The 25,606-nt window shown below is 41.0% G+C and overlaps 1 protein-coding gene across 3 annotated transcripts in view; it reads left to right on the forward strand.

Annotated features, from left to right (window-relative positions):
• Positions 1-2,379: 2,379 nt before the first annotated feature.
• PLA2R1 (phospholipase A2 receptor 1) overlaps positions 2,380-25,606 on the forward strand; it is a 44,030-nt gene continuing 20,803 nt past the window's right edge. Inside the window, exons 1-14 of one of the 3 annotated variants that reach the window (XM_052791514.1) lie at positions 2,414-2,510; positions 3,172-4,486; positions 6,013-6,396; positions 8,634-8,801; positions 9,900-10,073; positions 11,198-11,311; positions 11,967-12,110; positions 13,120-13,308; positions 14,826-14,983; positions 16,401-16,508; positions 21,563-21,675; positions 23,736-23,905; positions 24,980-25,182; positions 25,390-25,535. In XM_052791514.1, coding sequence (XP_052647474.1) covers positions 6,057-6,396; positions 8,634-8,801; positions 9,900-10,073; positions 11,198-11,311; positions 11,967-12,110; positions 13,120-13,308; positions 14,826-14,983; positions 16,401-16,508; positions 21,563-21,675; positions 23,736-23,905; positions 24,980-25,182; positions 25,390-25,535 — 2,027 coding nt within the window. In that variant the 5' untranslated portion in view covers positions 2,414-2,510; positions 3,172-4,486; positions 6,013-6,056. The other 2 variants (XM_052791513.1, XM_052791515.1) reach the window with 2 other exon arrangements.

Here is a 25,606-nt window from a genome sequence, read left to right on the forward strand (position 1 = left end):
TGCAAGCAATTTTGGTCCTGCTTTTTCTTCCTGGCTATTCTCTGGTTTGGTATTCCCATTCTGGCTGGTAGGAAAAAAAAAAAAAAAAAGAGACCTGCCTTCAGACTTCAGATTATGAACAGAAATGACTACGTAAGAAGATGCTGAGCACATGACACATTGGATCTGTGTGTGCCTTGGAAAAGCAATGGGTTTGTGAGAAAATGAAATTAGTGTGAATTTGATGAGGGCTTGTATTTATGGATGAGGGCCATGAATGCACACTGGGTTTATATCTGTGTATAGGTGTCATACAGAAGGCTGGGCTAATGTCTAAACAAGGACAGGGGAAGGTATTGAACACCTGTATACACAAGTATACACAAAGAGAACAGATCATCGACAGAAAAATGAAGAGAAAAATATTTACAAAAAGTGGGTTTCAGACAGAAAATGAAATAAAGGAGCCAGATCACTACAGCAAATCCTTGAAGGAAGACAGGTAAAGCTTCAAACAAACAAACAAACAAATAAATAAATTTGGAGAGTTATACAATTTAATGTGCAGGATAATATAAACTATGTCATCAAGTTGACTTCAGAAAATGTTGCCAACCATGTTGGTTTTACAAGTCACTATGCCAGCAAAGACGTCTTACTGTTATACTTAAGTAGTATAAATACCCAGGCCAGTATAACTGCAGCTGCAGTAGAAAGGATTTACCACATTAGTAAGAACAGAATAGATTCAAGACAGTAAAAAACTGCTTAGTCAAAGACGAAGATCTGAATATCAAAGAAAAAAAAGAAGCAAGGAAAACTACTCAGAATTAATAAGTTGCTAATTTGCATTTAGTAAAATATTTACAAAAGCACTGTTGATATGTTATTAGAAATCTTTAATCAGCACATGCTTACTTTGATCTTAGTAAAAAGAGCAGAAAAATCCACCTGAGGTGGGGCCCCTTCCCACAGCCCAGAGCAGCCTCATTTTTGCTCACTGGCACCTTTATTTTTCAATGCAGTACCATGAACACAGCATGATCTCTCAGCGTGACCCAGAACCAAGTTCTGAAGCAAGAGAGCCCTTTTCTGGAGCTCAGTACTCAGAAGCAGTGGCCAAATACTCCTGAAGAGATGTAGACAGTTCTGAGCAGCCAGATTTTCATAAATGGCTCATTTTCTCTCAGAATCTGAAATTCTCTGAAAGCTGCAGCTTTCCCAAGAGGTGCATTACAGTTCCTTGAGAGTGACAACCCTTCTGTCTTGCAGAGTCAGGTCACTTCTAGAACAGCTTGTTCAGCAATGTTTCCTGCTGTTTGTGCTCTGCCAGACGTTTTTATCATCTGTTAAACCGGGAGAACCCCCTCCAGTTTTCTGCTTCTTTCCAAGTGTTCGGCTTCACTTGCTTTTTGATTCCTCCCTCTACCAAACTACCAGCGAGAAGTTCCCCCCAAGCCCAGAGGTTTCTGTTTCCATCCTTGTATCATGATTGAGGTGGACATGGGGGAACAGAGGCTCAGTTCAGTTATGCTCCAACACTGTACATTTATTTTTTACATTTATGTATACACTTATATATATTTATATAGTTGTCTGCTATGCATAAAGAACAATGCAGAAACATGCTTACGCAGATGAAAAATGAACTGTCCTGCTGATTCCAGTAAAACTACTGTATCTTTAAGCCGGAGGTTCTGCTTTCAACATTCCCTCCATTATTCATAGCTTCTGTAAAACTGAAACTCAACCCAAGTGGGGCAGCTCCTGCAAACATTCGACTGAAGACAGAGATGAACAAAACGGGAGAAGGCAATTATTTTCCCCCACGCCAAAATGTAAAATGACTTCGAGCTGACAAGCTGACCTAGCCAAAAACCCAAGTCTCTGACTGGGGTCTGTAAAAGTGGGAATGCTCAGGGACGGAGCCGCAAACCTGGGAACACGGACCGTGCTACCCACGGCCTCCCACCTCCAGTGTCTCCGTGTATTTTCCGGCTCTTTTTAGGGTAAGAGCACCTCGAGTGCAGGCATGAGAAAGTAAGTGTTTTCAGACGGAAAATAAGAGTCGTACACAGCTTTTCGTCCGCTTCAATCCACAACCCTGACGCGGGCAGACGGCCCGAGCTGCATGCGCGGCGTTTCCAGCCCGGCCGAGCGCTCTCCGGCGGCCTCCCCCCTCCCGGGGACGCGCGGGGGCGAACGGCTCGGCGGGCGGCTCCAGGGTGACTGCCGCCACCTCCCCCGCGCCCCTCCCGCCGCCGCGGGGAGGGAGCCCGCGGGCCTCGCCGCCCCCCCGGGCCGCCCCTCCTCCCCGCCGCGGGGCGCCGCCGGGGTGGGATCGCTCCTCTGCCCTCCCCGGGGCAGGGCTCGGCGGGGCCGGTGCCGCGGAGCGGGAGCGGGTGGGCGCAGTGCCGCGGCGATGCTGGGCGTGCGGCTGCGGCTCCTGGCGTGCTGCCTGCTGCTCGGCGGCCGCGGCCCGGCGCGGGGGGCCGCCGCCCTCAGCCCCGACGAGGTGCCCTCCCTTCGGAGTGAGTGACGCCTCCGGGGGGGCGGCCCGGGGAGGGGAGGGAAGGGAATGGGGGGGGCTGCGCGGGGAGCGCACCCCGGGGGGGCCCCGCGGCGGGTCGGGGGGCGCCGTCGTCCCCGCTCCGCTCCGCGCTGAGGCGTTCTCCCCCCGGCCCCGGCGCCGTCCCTCCGTGCGGGGCTTGCAGCGGTGGGGAGGCCCGCGGGCCTCCCGCCTCGGGGTCTGCCCCGCGCCCTCGGCAGAGCCCCGGCGGCTCTGAGCGCTGTGGGCGGCCAGGAGGTGTCTGTCAGGGCGGGGGCGAGTCTCCTGCCGGGGTCGGCCCGACCCCGGCCAGGAGGGTTTGGGCAGGGTGAAGGTCCTGCCCTGCACAGGGGTGAGGGCTTTTGGAGGCGTGAGGGGCCGAGGGCAGGCACTGAACCCGTGCGAACCTGCCCCGCTGGCTCTGTCCTGCGCTCCTTTTCGTCCTCCCCGCTTTTTATTCCGCTGCCCATTGCTTTCTTTGCACCTTGGCGGGCATACAGGTGATTTTTCTCTCATTTCCAATAAATTCCAGCTATTTTCTCTATTACCACATGAGCAATTCTCGCTGCTTTTTGGGGGGGAAGGAAGGAAATGGGAGGCGAGGAGAAAAGAAATGAAGATATCTTGTTCTGCTTTTGTTACAGCCATTTATTCACTGTTAGCCGTGTTGAACCTAAGTAAACAGGAACTCAGAGGTGCTGGTCAGCTATCAGCTCTTCAACTGTGGCTTCACGTCAGCTTGAGGCTTCACTTCTGGGAGATTTTTTCACCTTGTCCTCGTATGGAGGAGCCTGGATGTAGGAGAAGCGGGATGTTTGCAAAGGCCTTCCTCCACTGTGTCAGTTCCTAAAGCATAGGCTATCTCCTTTTCTCCTTGGGCCTCTGGGACTTGCAAGTCTATAGAGCCCTTTGCAGCCCTTCATCTGCAGGATTTTGGGCACAGAATCCTCCCCAACCCCAGAAGCTTTGTAACAAAACCCTTCAATGAGAGCACCTGTAAAATTGATGGTGTAGCTTCACAGGCTGAAAGGAGGGGAGCCCTAGAGACAATCCCAAGGCTTGGTGTTGCTCCAGTTGTCTCATTGCCCCACTTGAGGAGAGGGCTGAGCTGGCACCTGTGGAGCTGTTACTGAGCCTGCCCTCTCTCGTGTCTGACTTCTGCCTTGAGCTGGCAGTTACCTGCCAGTCCTCAGGCCAGCACAGCTCTCTTGCCAATTGCATTTTGTAGTTGGGGAGCGGAAACCACGTTCAGAAGGGGGCTGTGTGGCTCAAGAATTACGGTCTGGCCATTCTTGGCATAAGTTGCTGCAGAATGAAAAAGTAAAGGATGCTATTATTCACAGAGACCATCCAGCTGGGTTATTTGTGTAGACTGTGTAAGACCCTTATCTTTTCTCAGCAGTCATTGCAACTCTTAAGAGCCTTACAGATGAAGGCATTCAAAGGTTGAGAATCCTTCATCTTTGGGTTGTGGCGTTGCTCCCCTCATCCCCAGAAAGCTACTGGATGGGAGCTGCTGTGTGCTGTTGACGTGGAGGTAGATTAGGAGTTTGCATAAGAAGTTTATTTAAGTGTGAATCCCAGTATCATGGTGAATTAACCTCATTAATCAGTGTTTACTGGTGCTAACAACATCCCAGCTTCCACTTATCTAGCAAATTAACAGTGTATTTTCTTGGTCAACCAAGATAAGACTGCTGTGGGAAAGACATACCCTAGCCTGAGAGGCAGAAACCCTTTCTGGCCATGTAGATAGAGACGCCTGTGTCACCCATGGAGGACTGGGTTAGATAAGGATGAAAGCAGCACAAACTGCACAACTTCACAGAAAACTCAAAAGCAAAGGGCCCAGCTGGGTATGTGTCACAGAGTGTTGTCTGATGGTTTTTCAGTGAGCTCAGGCACCTGAGAGCTGTAGAGACAGGATGGATTAAAGGAACCTTGCCCTGCCCCAAACAGGTCTTAACTGGACTTAACACAGGGCAGCTGCTAGGTGCCTGGGAGATGCAATTACATGTAACAGGCTGATTCTCGCCTACTGCCAGTCAGAAGGGCTTGCCTGCTCCTACACCATCACAAGCTATCAATGTCTATAGCCGTGTGGAAAGCAGCCTCTGTTACCAGTGGTACATCTGCAGCGTGACTCTGTCCTCTCTGTAAATCAGACTGCTTGATGTGCTCTGTGCAGAATCTGTAACTAAAAACCTCTCCGTAATCTATATCCTTTCTGTCCTGCTTGTTCTGTGCACATTGTATTGGCGAGCTCATCTGTCTGTCTCTTACACAGCACTGTCCCACTGCTGCTTGAAAAATCTTTCTTTTCTAGAGCTACACCTAAACTGTATGTACTAAACCCAGACACAGTATCTGGGTGGACCTCTGCATCTCATTCTTTAGATGTGGGCTATGTCAGTTTGAAAGTTTTTTTTTTTTTATTATAGTTACTGCTTCAGGATATTAGGTGTAGTGAATTACAGCGGCTAGAAAGCACACGTGGCAGAAATCATCACTGTAAAATTTCAAGGCAAAGTGGAAGTGCTGCTCAGGTTTTCAACGCCTAATCTTAGGCATAAAATAAATATCTCACCTATAACGTGAGAGGAACTCCGTGGGTTAATTACCACTGGATTTTAGAGTGAATGGAATAGCTGAGCTGTTACAGGTTTATATTTTGCTGATTTTCAGTTCCTCAGCTGCCCTCATTTTTTTCGGTCTATATGCTCAGTTAAACATTTGCTCCCAAGACGTTAAACGGCTGATGTTTTTTCACATACTTATAATGTGATGTCACATAGTTCAGTGAATTTCTACATGATTCCAAGAAAGCCGGGATGTCAGGCTAACCCCACAACATCTGCTGTGGTCCAGGGTAGTCATGTATGGTTGAACAATATGAATCCAATAGGGAAGTCATACTTTAACCCGTGGCCACCAGCTCTCATGGTATAGATAAATCCTACCCTTTCTGTATCGTATTTACAATGCAAACTATTTTCTTTTCTGCCTCTATAGTTCCAGAGAGTGAAGAATTAATATGGCAGAGAATATGGCAATGTCAGCCTTAAACTTTTTAGCTTTTACTTTAATTGTACTCTCCAGTCCTTCCCAGAGAATTATTTTACAATATACAGTATGACTTCATGTAACTCTTAAACTGTACTCCATTACTGGGTATTTCTTGGTGACCACTGTTTTTTTTTCTTTGAACGTGACTGATGTTTTTGGGCACCCCATTTTTTTCGGCTATCCAACTTGAGAAATACTACCTAGCCTTATTTTTGTGATCTTGCAAGTGGTCTACATGTTAAAAACCCAGCTGGCAGTAAATTTAGACCGGTACTCTTACTTTCTGAAGTGCCAGTTATTCTGATGGATATTTTAAGTTTTCTTCCTAAATAGCTCCAACTAAAACATTTGTCTTTTGATACTGTTGGGTCAATTGCAGTATTCTACAGACTGAAACTTCTTTTTTTTTCCCCCTACAGATAAAGGGATATTTATTATCCAAAGTGAAGACTCTAACTTGTGCATGAAAGTGGACACAGTTGGCCTTGTTCTGGAAGACTGCGGCCAGCTTTCAAAAGACATGTTATGGAAATGGGTATCCAATCGCCGTCTTTTCAACATAGGCAGAAGTACCTGTCTAGGACTGAACATCAGTAGACCAGAACAGCCATTAAGTATGCTTGAATGTGATTCAACTCAATACTCGTTATGGTGGAATTGTGATGGAAAAGCATTAGTTGGTGTATCAGAGTACAAATTGGCTGTTGAAAACAGCAATCATATTGTGGCCAAACAAAAATCTACTGACCAGTGGAAACAGTACATGTCCTATGATGAAGACCTTTGTGAACACCCATTTCAAGGTAAAAATAATATGTTGTCATAGAAATGTAGATGGGAAAAGTTTTCAAAAGTTCTTTTGAAGCAAAGTCAGGTGCTTATGATCCCTTCCAGCTGCTATTGTGGTTTGGGACGCAAATTTTGGTGTTTTATATGCAGTGGTTGAGGTGAGCATACCACGCAATTGATTTTTTTCGTTATCTGTTGTATGGACCCAAAAAGAAGCACCAGTATCCTTGCAAACCAGGAAATGCTCATTTCAAATCCTCTATAAAATAAAACAGGGGAACTAAAGATTTGCCGTTGCCTGTCTGCAGCTTTCATTATCAGATAAACCCAAAGAGAGATAACGAAGGATTTGGAATTCCTGTCACTGAAAATCAGTCTGTGATCGCAGTGTGCATGAACTGAATGTTTGCAACGTTCAGCACCTGGACTCTGAACGTGCCAAACTTGGGAGCAGAGATCAGGCTTTTGATTAATCCTGCCGTACAGCTAGCGAAGGCGTAGGAATGTATGTCAAGATCCAGGTCTGCAGACCTGAACAGTTTTCCAGGTATAAGGACTAAGATAAACCCATTTACTACTAACAGCAACAGACAGACCATACTTTGACCCCTTCCTCGGCATTTCTGTAGAAGGAAAGACTTAAAGTTTGCACAGTGTGTCTCAGACTGGAGCTGTTGATTCTCCCTGTTTGAACTGGGTGCAGATCTGGTCTCAGTGGTTTCCTCTGTAGCTGTAGCTGGGCTTGGCCTCTGGCTCTCATCAAAGTTCTTCCTTTGGGACTTGTGATAACTGGGAAAGCACTATAGCATCCAACCTCTTCTTTAAAACCTAGTGGAGTTCATCATTAAGACCAGACGGAAAATATTTAAATCCACAAAAAGTCTTACACATTTGCTATGTACACATAGCGAGATGAAAGTAGACCTGGTTTAGCCCTAGTACTGCAACATCTGGGAGAAGACGATCAGCTTTAGGCAGGAGCTTCTAGCCTAGTTTCAGGACCAAAGGAATTAATTGCGTTGGCAAAGTCTCTTTCACCTCCAATTTCTATTTTCCTTCTTCTACCTTAGCTTATGCACATGCAAATACAAGCCAGCCTGTTAGTCCACCCCTTTGGGGGAGCATCTTTACCTTCAAAGAAAAAATGTATTTGACTGTGGTAAGAAGTCTATAGCTGTTGAATTTGATTTCTTGCCAGAACTGAGGTAATCCCTTGCACCTCTGTAGCTAGCAGCATGGTAGTGGGCAGACAGAGAAGCAATCCTGATTTTTTTTTTTTTTTAACCAGTGTTCTTTGTATCATCTGTTCATATAAGAAGGTTTTAAAGGGGATTTACAATGTGTAAACTGCTTCTTTATATGTGTGCAGCCAACCATTAACTCTGGAAACCTCTAGGGACCTGGGTAGTATATACTGATTCTGTAGTTGAAGGACTTTGATCTTTAGACTATCAACATGGGATCTTTGACAAACAATTTCGTTCTAAGTGTGATTGTGGTTCTTTGACATTTTGTAGAAGCTCTGAGGTTAAGGAGACACTCATTGAGGTAAAGCTTTTACAGCTTTCAGTTGCATTGGATTCTCTCAATATTTTGGTGCGCAAAGTACAATAGGAAAATATTTTAAATACTTTATAAGGCATTAATCGGTTATGACAACAGATGTATGTAACATCAGTTCTTTAGCTAGATTATTATTCCCCATGGTGTAAAACCTTATTTTTGAACCTTTATTTAATATTTCTTTGTCTTTCACATTTCCTTTCCCATAGAATGACAAAGAGAATGGAAAAAATATTAGAAATCCACTTTATAAAGAGTGAGAGGAGCAGGGGCAATAATGCTAAATTGTTCATCTGTCATAGACTAACAAAAAATAAATAGTTTGTATCCAAGCGTGTGCTGATTCTGCTAACTATTGTTTTATGTAGTTGTTCTGAAATGTAAGTGCAGATTTTATATGTTAATTGTTCAGGTTTTGGTTTGGTTTTTTTTCAATTGTAGGAAGTTACGAGGATGTGCCTTATTTCATGGTGACAAATTTCATAAACTAATATTTCCAAATTCTGTTCGCTGAAGTTATGCTGCTCATACTTGTAATGCAGTGTTATCAATTAAAAATTAAAATTAGAAAATAACTTTAGACATTTTATTTTTATCATTGCTGCTAAAAATGGGAATAATGAAATATGGGGGTGAAAAAATTTCTGTGGTCTGCATTCTTTTAATCTCTGCATTTTGTTTATTCCAGAAACATACACCTTGCTGGGAAATTCTTTTGGTTTCCCATGCATTTTTCCATTTAAATATAACAACAAGTGGTATTATGAGTGTACCAGAGATGGAAAGGAATTTGCCTGGTGTGCCACGACAACTCACTATGAACAAGATGAAAAATGGGGGTTTTGCCCAAATGCTGGTAAGATGTTGCTTGTCTTCTCTCTCCCCCCAAGAGTATCCTTGTTCTTTATTAGTAATTCTAGGACGCACTCCATTTTGGATTACTTCCCCTCTGTTAGAGGGGAATGTCTCTTTAAAAAATGCAAAAGAAGACTTTAGCGAATTTTATTATAATTTATCATGTTTGGCCTTTGGAGACCCAAGTCCTCATCCCAAAAGCAAAACTACAAGGGGTGAGCGAAAGGATGTTATTCTGCCCAGCCCATTCACCTTACGCTGCAGCTAAACTTCTCTCTCCTTTGTCCCAGTGTTAGAGAGGGAGCTTGTCTGAAGCATGTAAAGTAAGGGTTGCTCTTGCAAAGTCACATTCTGCTTTTGACTGCGTTACATCTCGCACATTCCTTTTTTTCTGTGCACTACTTGGACACATCTTGGGCCTAAAACACTCAGAAGCAATAGCTTTAAAAATACTTGCAATCAGGAGGATTTTGGGTGTATAATCTTCATGAATATTCCAGCTTCTTGTGTAAATAAGCGAAATAGCTGCTTCTGTCAGCAGAAGTGGTTTGGAAAAGCCCTCCCTGCTCAAGCTGCATTTCAAATCTCTGTTCGAAAGCATCTTAAAACCAGCTGTAACTGTGTCTTTGTAATGGGGATTTCTGGGCAACCATTGTGATAGATGGTATTTTCAGCCTTGCTTATACCTTGTAATTATAGTAAGTTTATTCTCTTGAGTACAAGATAGAAGGAGATCCAATGACTGCTCCTCCACAAGTTGGGTGAGGTGTTCATAGTTTGAATATTTCAACATTCAGCTTTAGGAACACACAATCAGCTGGTATACATTAAAACTGTTGGCTTTGTGAGAGCTGTGAAAATCACCACCAGCTGCAGACCAGCTCCTGAGTATTTTATGAACTGTATGAAATACAGAACAGCATTTTATTCTGTTACTGTCATATTTCCATATGTTCTTTAACAAAGGAACATGAAAGGAGTTCATAATAGTGCTTCCATTGGGATGCTACTGTCATTAATTAATTGAATTGTTACAGGTGTTATATCTCTGATTAGTTTGTAGTCTTGGGCTGTTGGTGATGAGTCTGTTTCTGAGCAGAGAGCGGCTGTGACATTTTTTGGAAGAAGAACCCCGACACGCACCTTTGCTACCAGTTCAACCTTGCGTCTGTGCTGACCTGGCGTGAGGCACGGGCTGCCTGTCAGCTGCAAGGGGGAGACCTGCTGAGTGTCACCGACCCCGAAGAGCAGAACTACATAAGTAACTTAAGCAGTGAGTAGACATTTCTCTGGGGACCTTGTAGGAAACCTGTAGTTCGGTTTCTTCTTTAGCCGTTAAAAAGGGGTAAGCTTTAGAGCTTGATACTCTGTGTGATACCTCTCCCATTGCTGCTTGCGAGGCTTCATCAGATAACACGCTTCAGTAGAGCTGTTTGAAAAAGCAGGGGTGAAGGTAAGTTACCACCTTAATAACCCGAGTACAGAGGTGGTGGTATGTGTTATGTGAAGGTGTAATTGTCTTAATTCTCCCTCCCCACAGAGACTCCCATTCATTCTTGCAGCTGTGGTTATGGAGTGTGTTTGTTTTCTTTGGAGAATTATACAAATATTTACCTTCTCTGCAATGTGCCCTGGTGTCCCTTTCTCCTGTTAAGTTTTCTTTGCAAGCTGGAATCCACCAAATGTGAATGACGAGAACGTTTCTCCAGACTTGAAGTAAATGTCCTCTATGGGAAAAATGCCAACTCTTTTTTCATAAACGGATGGTATTCCTTCTCTGATAAGCCTTTTGCTTTCCCCCATGCAGGAAGCATCTCAGACAAATTTTGCAGAGCCTTCTGACAGCATGGCTTTTGTGGGTATTTTAGTGTGCGTCGAGGGGACCGAGAGGAGGAATGGATGGTAGAGCTATGATGTGAAAGGCTGCCTCGGGTTTCTTGCCCATTGCTACCCATTATTGCTGATTTTCAATTGCAGGATATAAGCTAACAGGAAGTTTTTAGAATTATTTCATTAGCTTTTTGATATGCCTGCAAGGCTGTAAAGGGACTGAACGTTTTTTTGTTTACGGAAAGCTGAAACAGGCTAGTGTTTATGTAGCTGCTTGTTCTAGATTTAATTTCTAAGGTCAGCAACGACTTCTGCAGGAAGGGTTTGCAGGATGAATAGCTTTTGAAGGGTGCAGACTTCTGAATTTATTCCTTTTCATCTCTGTGTTGATTAACAAAGTAATAGACTTTTTCTAAGGACAGAAAAAACAGCCTGAACTTTCTGGAGACTGATTTGAAGTTTTGTTTTATTCCTGTTGTACCAAGTCAGGACAGCAGACCTATACCTGTAGATATTTTAACACATGGGGGAAGCATGAAGTATTACTTTGTTTATTTTTTGTTTCAGGGCAGTTAAATGCCAGGGACATGATGCTGTGGATGGGCCTGAATCGCCTGGAGGAAGATGCTGGCTGGCAGTGGTCAGATGGAGCACCGCTAGTGTTTGTGAACTGGAGAGCAAGTACTTGATGTTCCTCTTGGATATGTTATAGCAGTGTAATTATATGCTCTCTGTAACTGCAGCTTGATACAAGACTGGTGTTCCTATAGCTGCGTTTGAAAAGTGAATCAAGCGAACAAGTGTACCTCTCTTTTTTTGTAGAAATATTTATTCATATTCATGAACTAAAAGCCCCTTCTAGGGACTTGGCATCAATTGAGATGGATCTGTTCAGAGCATTAATGATCTAGCCCTTTCGTCATTTACTTTTGAAGGTGTTTTTAAGATTCCAGTTGCACATTTGAAAGCTATGCTCTAGCTGGTTTCATGGAGGAAAGGAGTTTCAATTTGTTTACATTAATGTGCTATAATTAACATTAGCACATTAGCATGAGCTTTGTGACTTGGTTTGCTACGTTTTGAGGTCCACCTTTTGAGGCGGATAGACACTAGAGCTTACCCATCTGATAGCAGCAGCCAAGGAAGGATTGCCACACATGTATAAATCATGGTCAATGTTCAGCTGTCCATAGCATTGGTGTAATAGTACTAGAAGTTTGGGTGTGCAGGGATGTTTATACCTTCATTCAATAAGATGCAGAGAGCCCTACAACACTATTTTACAAGTAAGAACTGATTTTTTGTAATTTTATGCTTCTCAAAAATGTGTTTGCAGATGTCTCTGATAACCGTTTTAGAGAGAATCATTGTGCAGTGATTAATTCAAAACTGAAGTATGGCTGGCAAAGTTATTTATGTGAATCTGGATTGCCTTTTGTATGCAAAAAATATTTAAATGAGACAGAGCATGAAACATTGGGTAAGTCTCTCAATGCTACTGTATCCTATTTGTGGGTGTGGAAGAACAAGAGGAAGTCACTTGTATATAAAGTCAGCAGAACAGAGTCTTAGCTGGACTAAATGTATGGATTTGCTAGTTTAAGTTGAATACAGATTACTTTAACTGATGTAATAACACTTTTTTCTGTTTAAATGCAGACCTTGAAAACATGTTGAGAGTCTTAAAACTAACAAATAATTTTAATATGCATAGCATTTATTTGGTTCCTTACATGATCAGAGGCTTACAGAATGCTCATTCTCTTTATATTACAATAGAGCCACACTTTTGAGTTTAAAAATAGGTTTTCACCTTCGAATGGAATTAACCAGTGGCCCACAGAGAAGAAAGTTGTATAAATGCAATTCAAAATTTGAAGTTACTTTTATGGCATGCTGTACTTCTGATATACAAAAAAAGACCTGTACCTATATTTTTTTAAAGTGTTTATATAATGAGTATAGGATATATAGTACATAGAATGCCTCAGACTCCCATTCTGTGGGAAAGTTAAACTCAGAATTGAGTTTAGAACGTTAATTTTTGGTTTGATAAGAACAACTTACATAGGTTCAGCTTCTTCCTGATAACTTGAAAGAAAGTTTCCCTGCTTGTTTCAGATAATGAGAAAGGATTTACCCAAACTTTTTGTAGGTAATACATCTGAAAAAGCTTTAGCTGGCTTTGAATCAGGTTCAGACGTAATAAGGGAGTTACAATGTGTTTTAAACTGAAAAACAGATCCATTAGTGTGTTTGCACTAGTCCAGCAGCCCAAATGGTTGAATCATAGAATAAAGTGGGAGAAATTTCAGTTTGCTTGGTAGGTGACGTTCCATAGAGCATGTGTTTTGGCCTCCTTAAGTCATCTTGGACGACGCTGTTTTCAGCATTTAAAGATAAAAAAATAGCTCTGAATGTGTTATAAACATAGCATAACCTTGGCAATTCTATCTAATATACACAAACTTTGTATGCTTAATTAAAAGATACGTGGAAGTATTATGCCACTCGTTGTGATGCTGGCTGGTACCCACACAATCGCAACTGCTACAGACTTCATAAAGAGGAGAAGAGCTGGAACGATGCTTTTATCTCATGCCAAAGTGACAACAGCGGGCTCATTAGTATATCCTCCATGGCAGATGCAGAGCTGCTCCTTAACTTGCTTGAAAGTGGTGAGTTTTGGGAGTTAGTTTAAAGTGTGCAGTGTTTCTTGAAGTGTTTTGTGATGCTCTTTTGTGCAGCCCTTTAACATTGTTAGCCACTTAAGCAGTATATTACATGGCATACCCAAATGATGTTTACAAAAAAAGAAAGCATAGTGCATGCTCCTTCTAGGAGTCTTAAAAATGTATAGCATCACCTTCTCCAATAACCATACTTAAAATAAAGAAATGAATCAACAAAGTAAACACAGTGAGGACACAGTAAATACAGTAGCTTTTGTTCTTTCCTATTCTTGACTGGTTCCTTGCAAACTGTTGCAAAATATTGAGTCATCATCCTTATGCAAGAATTGTGCTTAGAAGCAACCATTCAGAGTATCTTTTGCTTTCAGGGTGGCCTTGTCCATGCTGCAAAGTTGCTGCTGCTGCTGCTAGTATGTTGACAGAGTCCCCTTTGATGGCAGCAGGGTGTATCAAAGGAGTTCTACTAGTCCACATTGTCCTAAGAGGTAGCATAATTACACAGAGAACTTAATGAACAAAAGCTCTTTGGTGCAGCAATGCCAAGACTTTTGTTGTCACAACAGCAACAAAGAGAATATTTTGTGCCTCCAGCTGACACCAGTGTGCTGGCAGAGCTGCACACTTTGGCCATGAGTTTAAGCTTCCCAGAGCTGGGGCACAGTGACGTGTTTTATCAACTCTGTCCCATCAGTTGTGGTTGCAGGATGGTGTGTTACGCTGGATTTACTGGACATCATCTCCCATTATAATCCCTTCTGCCACCCATCCTCTCTGCTGTCCTGTCTGTCTTTCTCTTAGGAGATTAACCGCTGTATCATCTTGTTCACCTCTGTTAACACTCTCCACAGATACCAAATACCATAATTTGCAGAGATGCTGTAATGGATAGATGTAATTGTTCTCAGCTTGTATTCAGCTTCAAAGTCTGCTGCTTCTATTTCAGACCTGCTTCAGGCTTCTTCTCAGGAGGAGGGCTTACATGCCTGAAAGCCTGTCTGCTTTTTCTGGCTGTAGTAGCTGGTCAAGTAAGACAGGTCCAGTAAGACATTACATCAAACCGCAAACCTTGCCTTTCCTATGTTTGCCAGCCACTGTGGCTACAACCGTGCTGATGCTGGAACTTACAAACATCACTCAGAGAAGCCTAAAGCTGAGTGTGCCATGGAAGATTATAAGAAGAGATCTTTCTCTTCCATGTCAGGCTTTCTGCCCAGTGAACTTCAAAAAAAGTGCATATGCTCTTGATTTGTATTTTTCAGGAGTTTCAAAGCATATTATTGTGTATGTTGATCTATTTTGGAAACAATTTAGTCTTCAAGGGCAGTAGAACATTATCTCATCAGTAAGGTTTCCTAAAGTTTATACAGCTATTTTTTTTTCCTGAAAGAAGGTAATTCTTATGAAAATCCCATGAATAATTTTTAATAGTGGTGTTGATGTTGCAGGAACAACAGGCATTATTTCTTCACCATTAAAATCTGAACTCACTTATTCTTTTACAGAAAATGTAACTGAAACATGGATTGGGTTATACAGTAATAACACCCCCATTGTTTTTGAGTGGTCAGATAGCACCCCAGTAAAATTCTCTAACTGGCACAGCCAGGAACCTAACACCTTTCAAAGAACAGGACAACTCTGTGTTTCAGCACAAGGATCTGTAAGTTTCCTTTTCTTTTTGAAAGAATTAGGCAGACACTTTTATTTTAGCTCATAATAATTTATTTTCTCACTGTGTGTACTTTTTTAAACCATGACCTGTAGCATGACTTTGGTTTTTGATTCCTGATATATTCATGTTGTGATAAATGCAATGTAGCCTTTAGAAACCAATGTATTTTGCAGCGCTGATGCACAGAAAATTAATCATAGATTTTGAGCTTATGTTCAATAAAAAAATGTTACCTACGTAAAGCTTGCCAAATCGAAGAGAACAAATATGAGTGGGTATTTTGATAAAGACAAAGTAATTTAAAATCCAAGTGTGTGTATCAATTTATGATGCATCAGTTCTGGTCTTGAAAGCTTCAAATTCAGTTTTGAAAAACTGTCAGCTATGCCTATTTTATCTTGCTGTCAATATTTATAAATTTTACGTAGCATCTTTCAAAAACAGGTAGTAGTCTAGATCTACAGAAAATTATAGAAGTTGACAGCAGTAAGATTGACCCCAAATCAGTCAGGTGGTGTAAAACTGGGAGTGATGTTCAAATAATGCTGTGTCCTGTCTTATTGGTATTCATGGCACTGTCAATTTATTCATAATTTGGTTATAAATTTACTTTACTTTTACAATTAACAATACTTATATTCACTAATACATGACTTATGTAAGTAGCACTATAATCCATTTTCTTTTTGTAAAGTATGTTCTGTCTAAGTGTGAAAACTGTATCAAAAAGAGTTTCTGTTGTCTCTCCAGTAGTGGGTCCAGGTTGTAATCATTAACTCATGGGAAAGCCAAGACAATTACAGTGACCTGGAAAAGTGGGTTCCCATTGGAAGCAGAAAATAGGACTTTGGTAAAATTGTGGGGTTTAGATACCCAAAACCATATTTTACTCAGTTTGCAAGTGTAAACAAACAAATGAAAATGTAAAATACAAAGGAAAAGGAGGTTCAAGATAAAATTCTTCAAGCATTATTTTTGGTACATGTCCAGTATGTGTAGATGTCTGAAAATCATATCATACAAACTTTGTAATATTTTGAGTAAGGACTGTTCAAATATAAAGATTAATCTTATGAAGAACTATAATAGATAGGCAGAAAGTTCCTGTCTATGCTGAAGAGTAAGTGCTCTGGCATGGCCATAGTTGTTAGTCAATTAAGGTGCATTACATCCCAAAGAGTGATTCAAAGAGACAAACCCTTTTGTATGATTGATTTGAAAAGTCCTGCTGACAGTGTTGATAGAAATAAGTGGTCCATCGAAGGATAAATAAATTAATAGAGTGAGAATAATTACTTAGTTTTACTGAAAAGTTAAAACAGGAGGAGGGACTGTAATCTAATGCGTGTATAGAAATGCATGAGAATATAAGTATGTACAGAATATACTTCTTTTTTTCCATTAGGAAGGACATTGGAGGGTTAAAAAATGTGAAGACAGATCTTTCTACATTTGCAAAAAAGCAGGGGAATTTAATAATGTCTCTCCTGAACTGGAATCAAGTTGTCCAGAGGTAAGGGGTTTTGTGGGTTTTGTTTGTTTTTAGAGCCTTACTAATAAAATAGAATTATATAGGAAACCTCTAAATGTAGCTATGGAACATATGGATGTAAATAGATAATTTTAGTTTTTCTTGTTAATAAAGACATGCATGTTTTGCTAGGAAAAATCTCATTGTTTGCCTTAAAACTATATAAACTAAATTTTAATGTAAGATTAAAAGCTTTCCCAAGATGCCTTTCGTGGCTTGTTGTGTTGTCAGCGGTTGTGACCCACGTTCCTATTTCTTTCTAGATCAAAAGTGAAAACCCTTTTGTCCACCATCTGTGCAAATAATGGCTGTTATATGATGCCTCATCCCACACATGGTTTTCATACATTGAAATGGAATGTCAGGGTGAAAAACAATCAGTTTCATTGACACAGAGAGTGAACTCTTCCACTCGTACATTAGCATTCCTTTTGCTTTCACACACAAATGGGAAGGAGCACAGCTATCTAAATAGGACATTGCAACAGGTTTTCAGGCTTTTAGGCTCTGCATTCTGGTAGTAAAAGGTAACGTGTTAAAGTATGGGTTAATTTGCCATCAGGTCCTTTTCACAGTGTGAAAAGAGCAAACTTGTAGACTTTGTGTTTTATTCAAAACTCTGGGGAAGTTTTGTGAACCTCTTCCTCTATTGACAAAAATCTCTCTTCTCGAACTTGCTTTACTCTTCAGCTCATTGTCTTCCTTTTTTAATTTCCTGTCCTTTTTCTTGAGAAGTCAAGAAACACGAGTTCAGTTGAATTACAAGATGGTTGAAGCTGAACTCTTTGGAGTTGGATGCCGTCTTTCCCCAGACGTACAGTGGTCAGACCCAGCATTCTGGTCATACCATTATGGAGGCAGAAGTTCCAGCTTAACATTTCCAAAAGTTCAGGGTAACAGCATTCGTTTCATTTGGACCAATGTATTTCATCACTCAAGAACTCTGTGTGTTATTAGTGTAAGAAAGGTTTGTCACAGTCCTGACTATGTGAAAAATGTGCAGAGCATCAAGACTTCCAGCTGTAGTCAGGAGCTTGACAGCACATCAACTTCTGGTACCTCACAGGATCGAGACTCAAGAGATTGAGTCACTGGTCATAGGTGGTTTGGTCTGTTCGGACAAATTTGCTACTTAGGATAAATTTCTGCTTGTTGATGTTTCACACCCTGTAAAGACATATGCTGAACCCTGTTATAGTCCCTTGGTTTTGATAGACCCTTTTCTTTCCAATGTGAAAAAAGGTTACATTCATTTAATCAAAAGAAGTCAGTACTAAGCTTACTCAAAACTACATTTGATTTCAGACATTTTGTCTTGACACCTCACTTTCTTTTAACACTCAATGTATATGTTGTTGCTAGTTACAGGCCTGATTTACCAGGACTAAGTGTTTATGTCATCCAGATTTACCTTTTTTTTCCCCCCATTTTTCTGTTGCTGACTTACCTTAAATGTACAGAATATCTGTTGGCGTTTCTCACATTTGATCTTTTGCTTCGTTAACCTCGTACTGTCATTCATGTTGGATTGCTAGTAGATTCTCAGGGAGCTTTGGCCTCAGGCACAGTTGTTTGCTTTTCTAAAGCTTTATAGTCTTATGTGTTATTACTGAGCTTTCATCTCATGTTGGTTTTACAACTTATGCATCATATGAACTAGCCTTTAACATTTTCTGTGGTTCTGCTGATTGCAGTTTTTACAGTATGTCCATATCAAGTTACCAGAAATCTGAGCTCTTTTCTTCCTACACTTCTGTCATCCTAAGACATAAAAAGTGCTAAGCACTTTCTTCCTTTAGCAGGTCAACTATTCTTTTTTCCTAGTCAGCAGGCTATTACTGAGAATAAGTATTTTATGGCAAAGGTCAGATTCTCTGGGCAGTTTTCCCCAACACTGAAATAACAGTTTTAAGCATTTTCTTTCAACCAGCTTTTGAAACAGGTTGTGGAGCTGTCAGCTCCTTGATAATCGAGTTGGAGGTTTCTGTGTGCAGAACTGACTGTATTTGTACTGGTGACTTTCTCTGGTCCTCTACACTTTAGCTAGTGCATCAAAAGATAACAGTGTAGTACTAAATCGAGCATCTGTCTTTATGACTGTTGTAACAGGAGAGAACTGTACTTTTCAGAAGAGAATTGATATTAAGGCTGCAAAACCTCATAAAGAGCAGAAGGGCAGCCGCTCAGAATAAGGGTCCATCCGGCCTCATGTTCTGCCTCCCACAGGTGGCTGCAAGTGATGTTTGGGGAAGAGCAGGACAGGGCAAATACAGATAATGCTTCCCCTGGTTTTCCCTTGACCCCCAACCATTCAGGGGATTTCCTGAGCCTTTTAAGAGTTGTGTATCTACCAGCCCACATTGGGTATCCCCTCCAAGCGCTTGTCTGGTTTCCCCTTGAACTCATGTGAACTCTTCGCATTCACAACATTACTTAGTGAGGACATCTATAAATCTACTACCCTTTGAATGAAAAAATGCCACCTGCTTTCCATGTTGAACCTTCTTCTTGCTAGCTTAGCTTTGTTTGTTGTCCTCAAGGTCTTGTACTGAAGTAGTCACCCACCTTCATGGCTCTCACTATTTTGTAGACCTGTGTCATACCCTCCCTAAGGCATCTGCTTTTTCCAGGCTGAAGAGTCCCAGCCTCCTCAGTTACTGCTTATGTGGAAGCAGCTCCATACATTTCATCATCCTTGATGCCCTTTTTTTCTAATATTCTTTTCTGAGATTAGAGGTCAGAACTCAAAAAAAGGGCAAAAAGTGAATTTAAAAGGACAGAGTAACCTTCTCTGTTCTTTCTCTCCTCACAGTTCTTAAGGTTCAATTTGACTTTTTGACTAAGCTGATGTTTCATGGATCTTAACTATCATAACCCCCAAATCTCATTCCCGCACAGAGGGAGTGAGGTAGCTGTCCCTCACTTCATACATGAAATGATTGGGGGGTGCAGGGGAGGTCCCCATGTGCATCACTTCATATTTATCCGTACAGAATGCCATCTGCCATTTTATTCACCAATTGTGCAGCCTTTTAAGTTTGGAATTTCTCAATCTGTGTTTGCCCTCAATGCAAGCTTACTGGCCTTCAGTTACTCCACAATTTTGTTATTTTTTTTAAAGTAAAGATTAGCGTCAAATTACTTTACTCCAGTCTTTAGGCACCAAGAAAGCTTTAAGAGGAAGGTTATGCAGTGCTATTTGCTCCAGATTAAGATTTCCGAGAGGTCAGGATGATTGTGTTTGCTTCATTCGAACCAGTGCATTTATCACTCAAGAACTGCAGTTGAAGGAGACTAGACATTTGCTATTTCTTACCCGCATCTCCGTAGAGGGTTTTTTGGTCAATACTTAGCCTTCTTCCAGCCCCCATTCCCTGCGTTTAAGCGCACATCAAAGTGAAAGCGGCGTTGCTGTGTCCCCCGTGGGACTGCCGAGAGCCCACTGGGTCCCCGGCCGCTGCAGAGCCCTCGGCACCTGCCAGTGCGTTCTTCCCTCGGGGAGGTCCCGGCTCGTTGGTAGGGAGATAGGGAAGAGCCTCGACCCAGTTTATTTTTGTTTGCAAGGCCAGCGTCTGAGCAATGCGTACGTGGCATTTTCAGGTGAAACCACAGAAATTGATACTACAGCTTGTTTTGCTTGTCTGCTTTCGTGCCACACAGAGGGCTGTGCCCAGCCATCTTCCAGGCACTGAAGGGGGATGATAGTAAAAGGCAGCAGAGCTGTCAGCTACCCTGACAGCAAACACATGCCGAACTAGAAGCTGAAATTTGCCTCCTCAGATTCAGCAGGGCTGAAGGTTGTGCATAATGTTTGATTGCTGTCCTGAATAAGTCTGCGGCATCTTCTTGTACATTTCATTGTACCCGAGGATGGATAGCAGAAAAAGAGCTTATCTGTTTCCCCTTTTTTCTCCTTTTGCTGTTAACGTCACCATCAAGCAGTGTTTGATGGTGCCCACCTGGGTGCTGTGCTTGTTCCCTGTTGTGCTGCTTTGTGAGCTCCCCTGCAAGCAGCACCTCCCTCATGGAAGAGGCAAAGCGAGATCGGCTGATTCTCCTGTCTGTGTGCGGCTTCAAGTTTAGACAGAGATGGTTTGTTATCTCTTAATTCTCTTGATTATTTAAAACACTCATGCAGGATGACCAGGCAGGTACACCACGTGAACTCACACAGGCAGAATCCACACCAGTCCTGGTGGCATTTTCTGGACGCCCAGAGATGAATAATAAGAAATAAAAGGTTAATAAGAAGAAGAAGTAAGGCAGGCTGACCACTGACCCAGTGTTCTGGCTTATCTGATAAACCATGAAAATGTGTCATTTTAATTCTGTATTATTAGAGTAGGACGATTGTTAATTTAAATTTTATTTTATTTTGTTTTATTTATTTTATTTGCAAGTTCTATTTCAAAATGAGAAAGGGAGCTGAGAAAAGATTAATAACTAGAGTGCATTGCTGTATGAAAGGCCAGCAATTTCTGGAAGAAATATTTCTGTTTACAGTTGAAGACAAAGGGCAGCTGTAATCCTTTTTACAACAAGTTAACTGAATCTGACATGGCGGTGTTTACCTTGCACTTCAGGTATTAGGTATCAGCAATGAGTTACCACAGGTGGAAACCAGCAAGTGCTACTACACGCTTCACGCCAAAGAGATGGCTGTCTGAGGGGCCTGGCATAGCTCCCCAAAACCCAGTCAGTAAAACAATATTCAAAGTATAAAATTGAAACAAAAGTAGTATGTGGGAGAGCGCCTTAGCTGTTGCCCACATTTTTGTCATACCCATTAAAGATGTTATCGTGTGTGTGTGTGTGAAGCCAGTTTTTGCACAATTTGAGGATTTAAACTTGACACTTTTGTTAAATTTACCCACTTTTTCAGTGACCTTGAGGGTAACTACTCTTGAACCATGGTGGAAAGGAAAAGGGCTATAGGAACATCCGTGATGATCAGACAGAAAGTACAAAAGGGGATCAAGTGTTTAACAACTATATAGTAATTAATAATCTATAAAATAATGTTCATTTCTTTTAAGGGATGGGAAAGACATGGTGGATATTGTTACAAAATCGACAGTACCCCTCGAAGTTTTGAACATGCTTCCAGTGGTTATTTCTGCCCATCTGCACTTGTATCAGTAACAAACAGGTAGTTAACCCTATTAGACAGTGTGAAGATACCTCTAACAAGAGCTATTCTAACTTTAGAAAGTATTGCATGGCAAAAGATATTACCGTTATGAAATAATATTTGCGTGGGAGGCAAACATAATTACTAACGCCGGCTAAAATCAAAGGTGTGCTTTGCTTTATTTTTTAATTGAAAATAAATTTAGTAAAAAGCAATTGTTAGGCTAATAAACACTTACAGCAGTGTGCACACATTTGAGCATGCAGGAATCTAAACAAAATGCTTTCTAGGTATGTAACATCTTTAAGAAACTTTATTAGTGTGCTTGGAAACTATCCTGAAAAATGAAAATGTATTTAATTTTTATAATCAAAATACATCAAGTGTAAATCCAAATCAATTAACGTTTTATAAATGTTTCTATTTATGTATGCATTTTACGTGAGTTCTCAGCAAATAGGGGGAGAGACTAAATGTTTGAAAGCATTTGAGGTCTGTCTTCCCTTGCTTTGTTCCTATTTACCTGTATTCCAGCTTCAGCTTCAGCAAAGGCTTTCTCCTCTGCAGATGTCCAGATGCTTGGGTTTTCTCTGCTGTCTTTGTGATTTACCCTGTATGTTGGATTCCTAATAAAGTTTATAGACATACTCATAGATATATTACATGCATACTTTAACCTCCGCGTATTTATTGTAAAAAAAACCTGTAAGGAGGAAATCTCCCCTCCCTTTAGGACAGGGGAGGTACTGTAACCGCCAGCAATCAGATGAATGATAGCTAGGAATTTTAGGAAAACACAGGCTACCCCACAGAAGGATTTGCATCAATGGGAATTTGGCCTGCCAGGTGGTTTCAGGGTTGTGCACAATGCATACAGTGCTGTACTGCAGTACAACAGGAATCCTTATGGGTAGGATAAAGGACAAATTCTTGCAGCTGAGCATTTGCAGCTTAAACGTCACAGGGAGCTGAGGGCAGTCTGCACATCACTGGAAGCACGTCTTCCGTTTTTTTCTGCTTATTTCTTTTTATTTGATTTTTACTGGGTGTAGCCATCACTGTTTATGATGTTAGTTCCCAGTTCCAATATTGGGAGTGGCAAAGGAAGCTAGTTGTTAGTTTAGCTTTTTTTTTAATTACTGCTGAGGTTTGTTGTTCTGGTGTGAAAAATGCAAAAACTTTTCAGTGTATTGATACTAAAAGATTCATTAAAAAGTAGGTTGTAGAGGAAGGAGAGTTGATATAAAAAGAGAACATGCAGAGGAAATGAAAATTAAATAAAAGTTCTCAGTCACTCTCAGTATTACAGATACATTCAGTTTTTTACATTAATATGGTATTAGACATTCTTTTCACAATGTGTGAAACCAAGAAGTCATATAAGTCTTTACCAAACTGGGAATTTATTTTGCTGTATGTATTTTCGTAGGAAGCTGATTAAGTGTGCTCATAAACTGAAGCATTTTTGTATAATGCTATACCAATTATATTTGAATAAATTACATTTAAGTGACCAATGGGTTACTATATGCAACAATTATTACTTGCAAAAAGGTGTAAATCTCTCGCATAACTTTAATGAAATTAAAGAAGGAAAAAATGATTCCTTCTGTAGTCAGATCAGCTAATGCTTTGAGTCTTTCAAGTCAGGTTTCTTAGAGCTGGTTTGTGTGTCCGGTTCCCATAGGATACTTCTGTGCAGAGCCTTTTCTTTCTTCTGTAGCTTTTTCGGACCCCGCTATCTTTTCTCCTTCATACAAGGAGTTTCTTATTTTTATTTGTGCATTATTCATATATTCTCTCTTTACATCTTGTAGTTCAAGCATTGAGCTTGTAAGATCTTAATCTACTGCTTCTTCTGTGTGCCCAAATGCTGAAAAAGAAGTAGGGAAGATATAGTATGGTTTATGCTAGAGACTTGTGCCTGAAGTTCCCCACAGCATTCTATAAAGAAAATTAAGTCTTTCTTACATATTTTTCTCTTCTCGCATAACTTAAATCATTTAATGAGCTATTCACTGAAATACCTATTAACCTATTTTATTCAACAAACTTTTTGTCTTTATTATTTTATTAAGGTTTGAACAAGCTTTTATTAACAGCATGATCCGTAGCATGGTAAAATCTGAGACAACGTATTTTTGGATAGGATTGCAAGACCTTAACAAGACAGGAGAATACTTTTGGCTAAGTACAGCAGGAAAGAATCACTCTGTGAGATACACAAACTGGAACAAGTACCAGCCACGTGAGTAACATGCTGATAAAAAAAGAAACAGCTTGGAGTGGGGCAGTGCACTCTCTTCCCCCTGCCACCAGTGGCTTAGCAGTGACTGAAGAGTCCTGGTCCTTTCCTCCCTGCCTGGCCAAGAGAGCAGAGAGTTAAGCTTACATTTTTTATCAACTCTGTAACTTCCTACCATGGATTGAGTTAGATGAGCTGGCAGTTGTGGAGAAGCCAGAGCTTCCCTCCTCACTTTCCACCCGGGTGCTGTTATCATGGGCTACCCCGTTGTGGCAGGATGCTGGACATCGCTCTTCCCACCCTCCGGTGTGGTGGGGCGGAAATTAACAGCCATGCTCTCCTTGCAGACACAGCTAATCCCTGAAATTTTTCTTTTTCTGTGCGATGTTTTTCATACATTTCTTTATGGCCTTTTCAAGGACGCCATCAGGGCTTGCTGAGAGTCCGAGCAAAAGGTCCCAGAGAACTCATGAATTTTATCTGGTAACGGTCACAGTTTGTAATTTGCATTTTTTATGAAAAAAGGAGGGCAGAGATTGCCTTAGATACATTTCTGTCAATAAGAGCACTGTAGAAGTTTCTTCTTTTTCCCCTGTAGTCTGCTGATACTTGGTTTGCTTGTTTGATTTTGTTTGTTTTATAGTAGTCCAAAGGAAAACATTCCAAGAAAACAAATAACGAAAAAATGAAATAGTTGTTCAACCTTTGAAACGTAAACCTCTTGGCAATACCTGAGAATAGAGACATAATAATAAAGACACTCCATTTCACTAAGTGCTTCTCAGTTTTGGGCTCTTTACGTTTATTGCTTCACTACTGCAGTTAGCAAAAGTACTATTTTAAGTTGTATTTCATCTGCTGTGTTTTGTGAGAGGAACCCTTCGTCATGGTTCATTTTACAAGCTCAAGTCAGCCAAGACAGGCTTACAAACCGGTCACTGACCAGAGAATTTGCTACTTCTGTAAGTCCATTGAGGTTTTATCCAGAACCCGATGCCAATAAAACAGTCACTTCACCAAAAATTCACAGAATTCAAATGCTTTATACTGATACTCAACACTTATTCCCATGTCTAGGTCATTCTGGAGGATGTGTGGCTATGCGAGGGCAGCACCCTGTTGGTTATTGGGAGGTGAAAAGCTGTAAGAACTTCAAAGCAATGTCATTGTGCAAGCAAAAAATCAATTCTTATGAAGAACCTGAACTTACTTTTCAAAAACATTTGAGTTCCTGCTATTTTGGATGGGAGTCAGAAGCTAATCTGATCAACTGCTACAAGGTATGTGACAAACTTGCTTTGAATTAATTGTTACCATCCTTCACTGCATTTTAAAGTGAGTGAAAGTCTTAAGAATCAGAACTGCACTTGGAATATACATGGCTTTGCTATAGGAAAAACTGCAAATAATATTTGATTTTTATGGGTTTCTGAAACAACTGCTCTCCAAAATCAACTACATTTATGACAGTGTTTATTTTATTGCAGATATTTCACAATGAAAAAGTTCTGATGAGAAGAACATGGGATGAAGCAGAAGCGTTATGCCAAGATTTTGGAGCACATCTTGCTAGTTTTAGCCATATCTATGAAGAGACATTTTTAAACAATTTATTATACACAATTTTTGATAGGTAGATGTATTTTTTTAACACTTACAAGATTTATCTTAATCATACTAATATGTAAAAATAATCTACACTTT

This window comes from Harpia harpyja, chromosome 7 (assembly GCF_026419915.1).
Source record: "Harpia harpyja isolate bHarHar1 chromosome 7, bHarHar1 primary haplotype, whole genome shotgun sequence".
NCBI lineage: Eukaryota > Metazoa > Chordata > Aves > Accipitriformes > Accipitridae > Harpia > Harpia harpyja.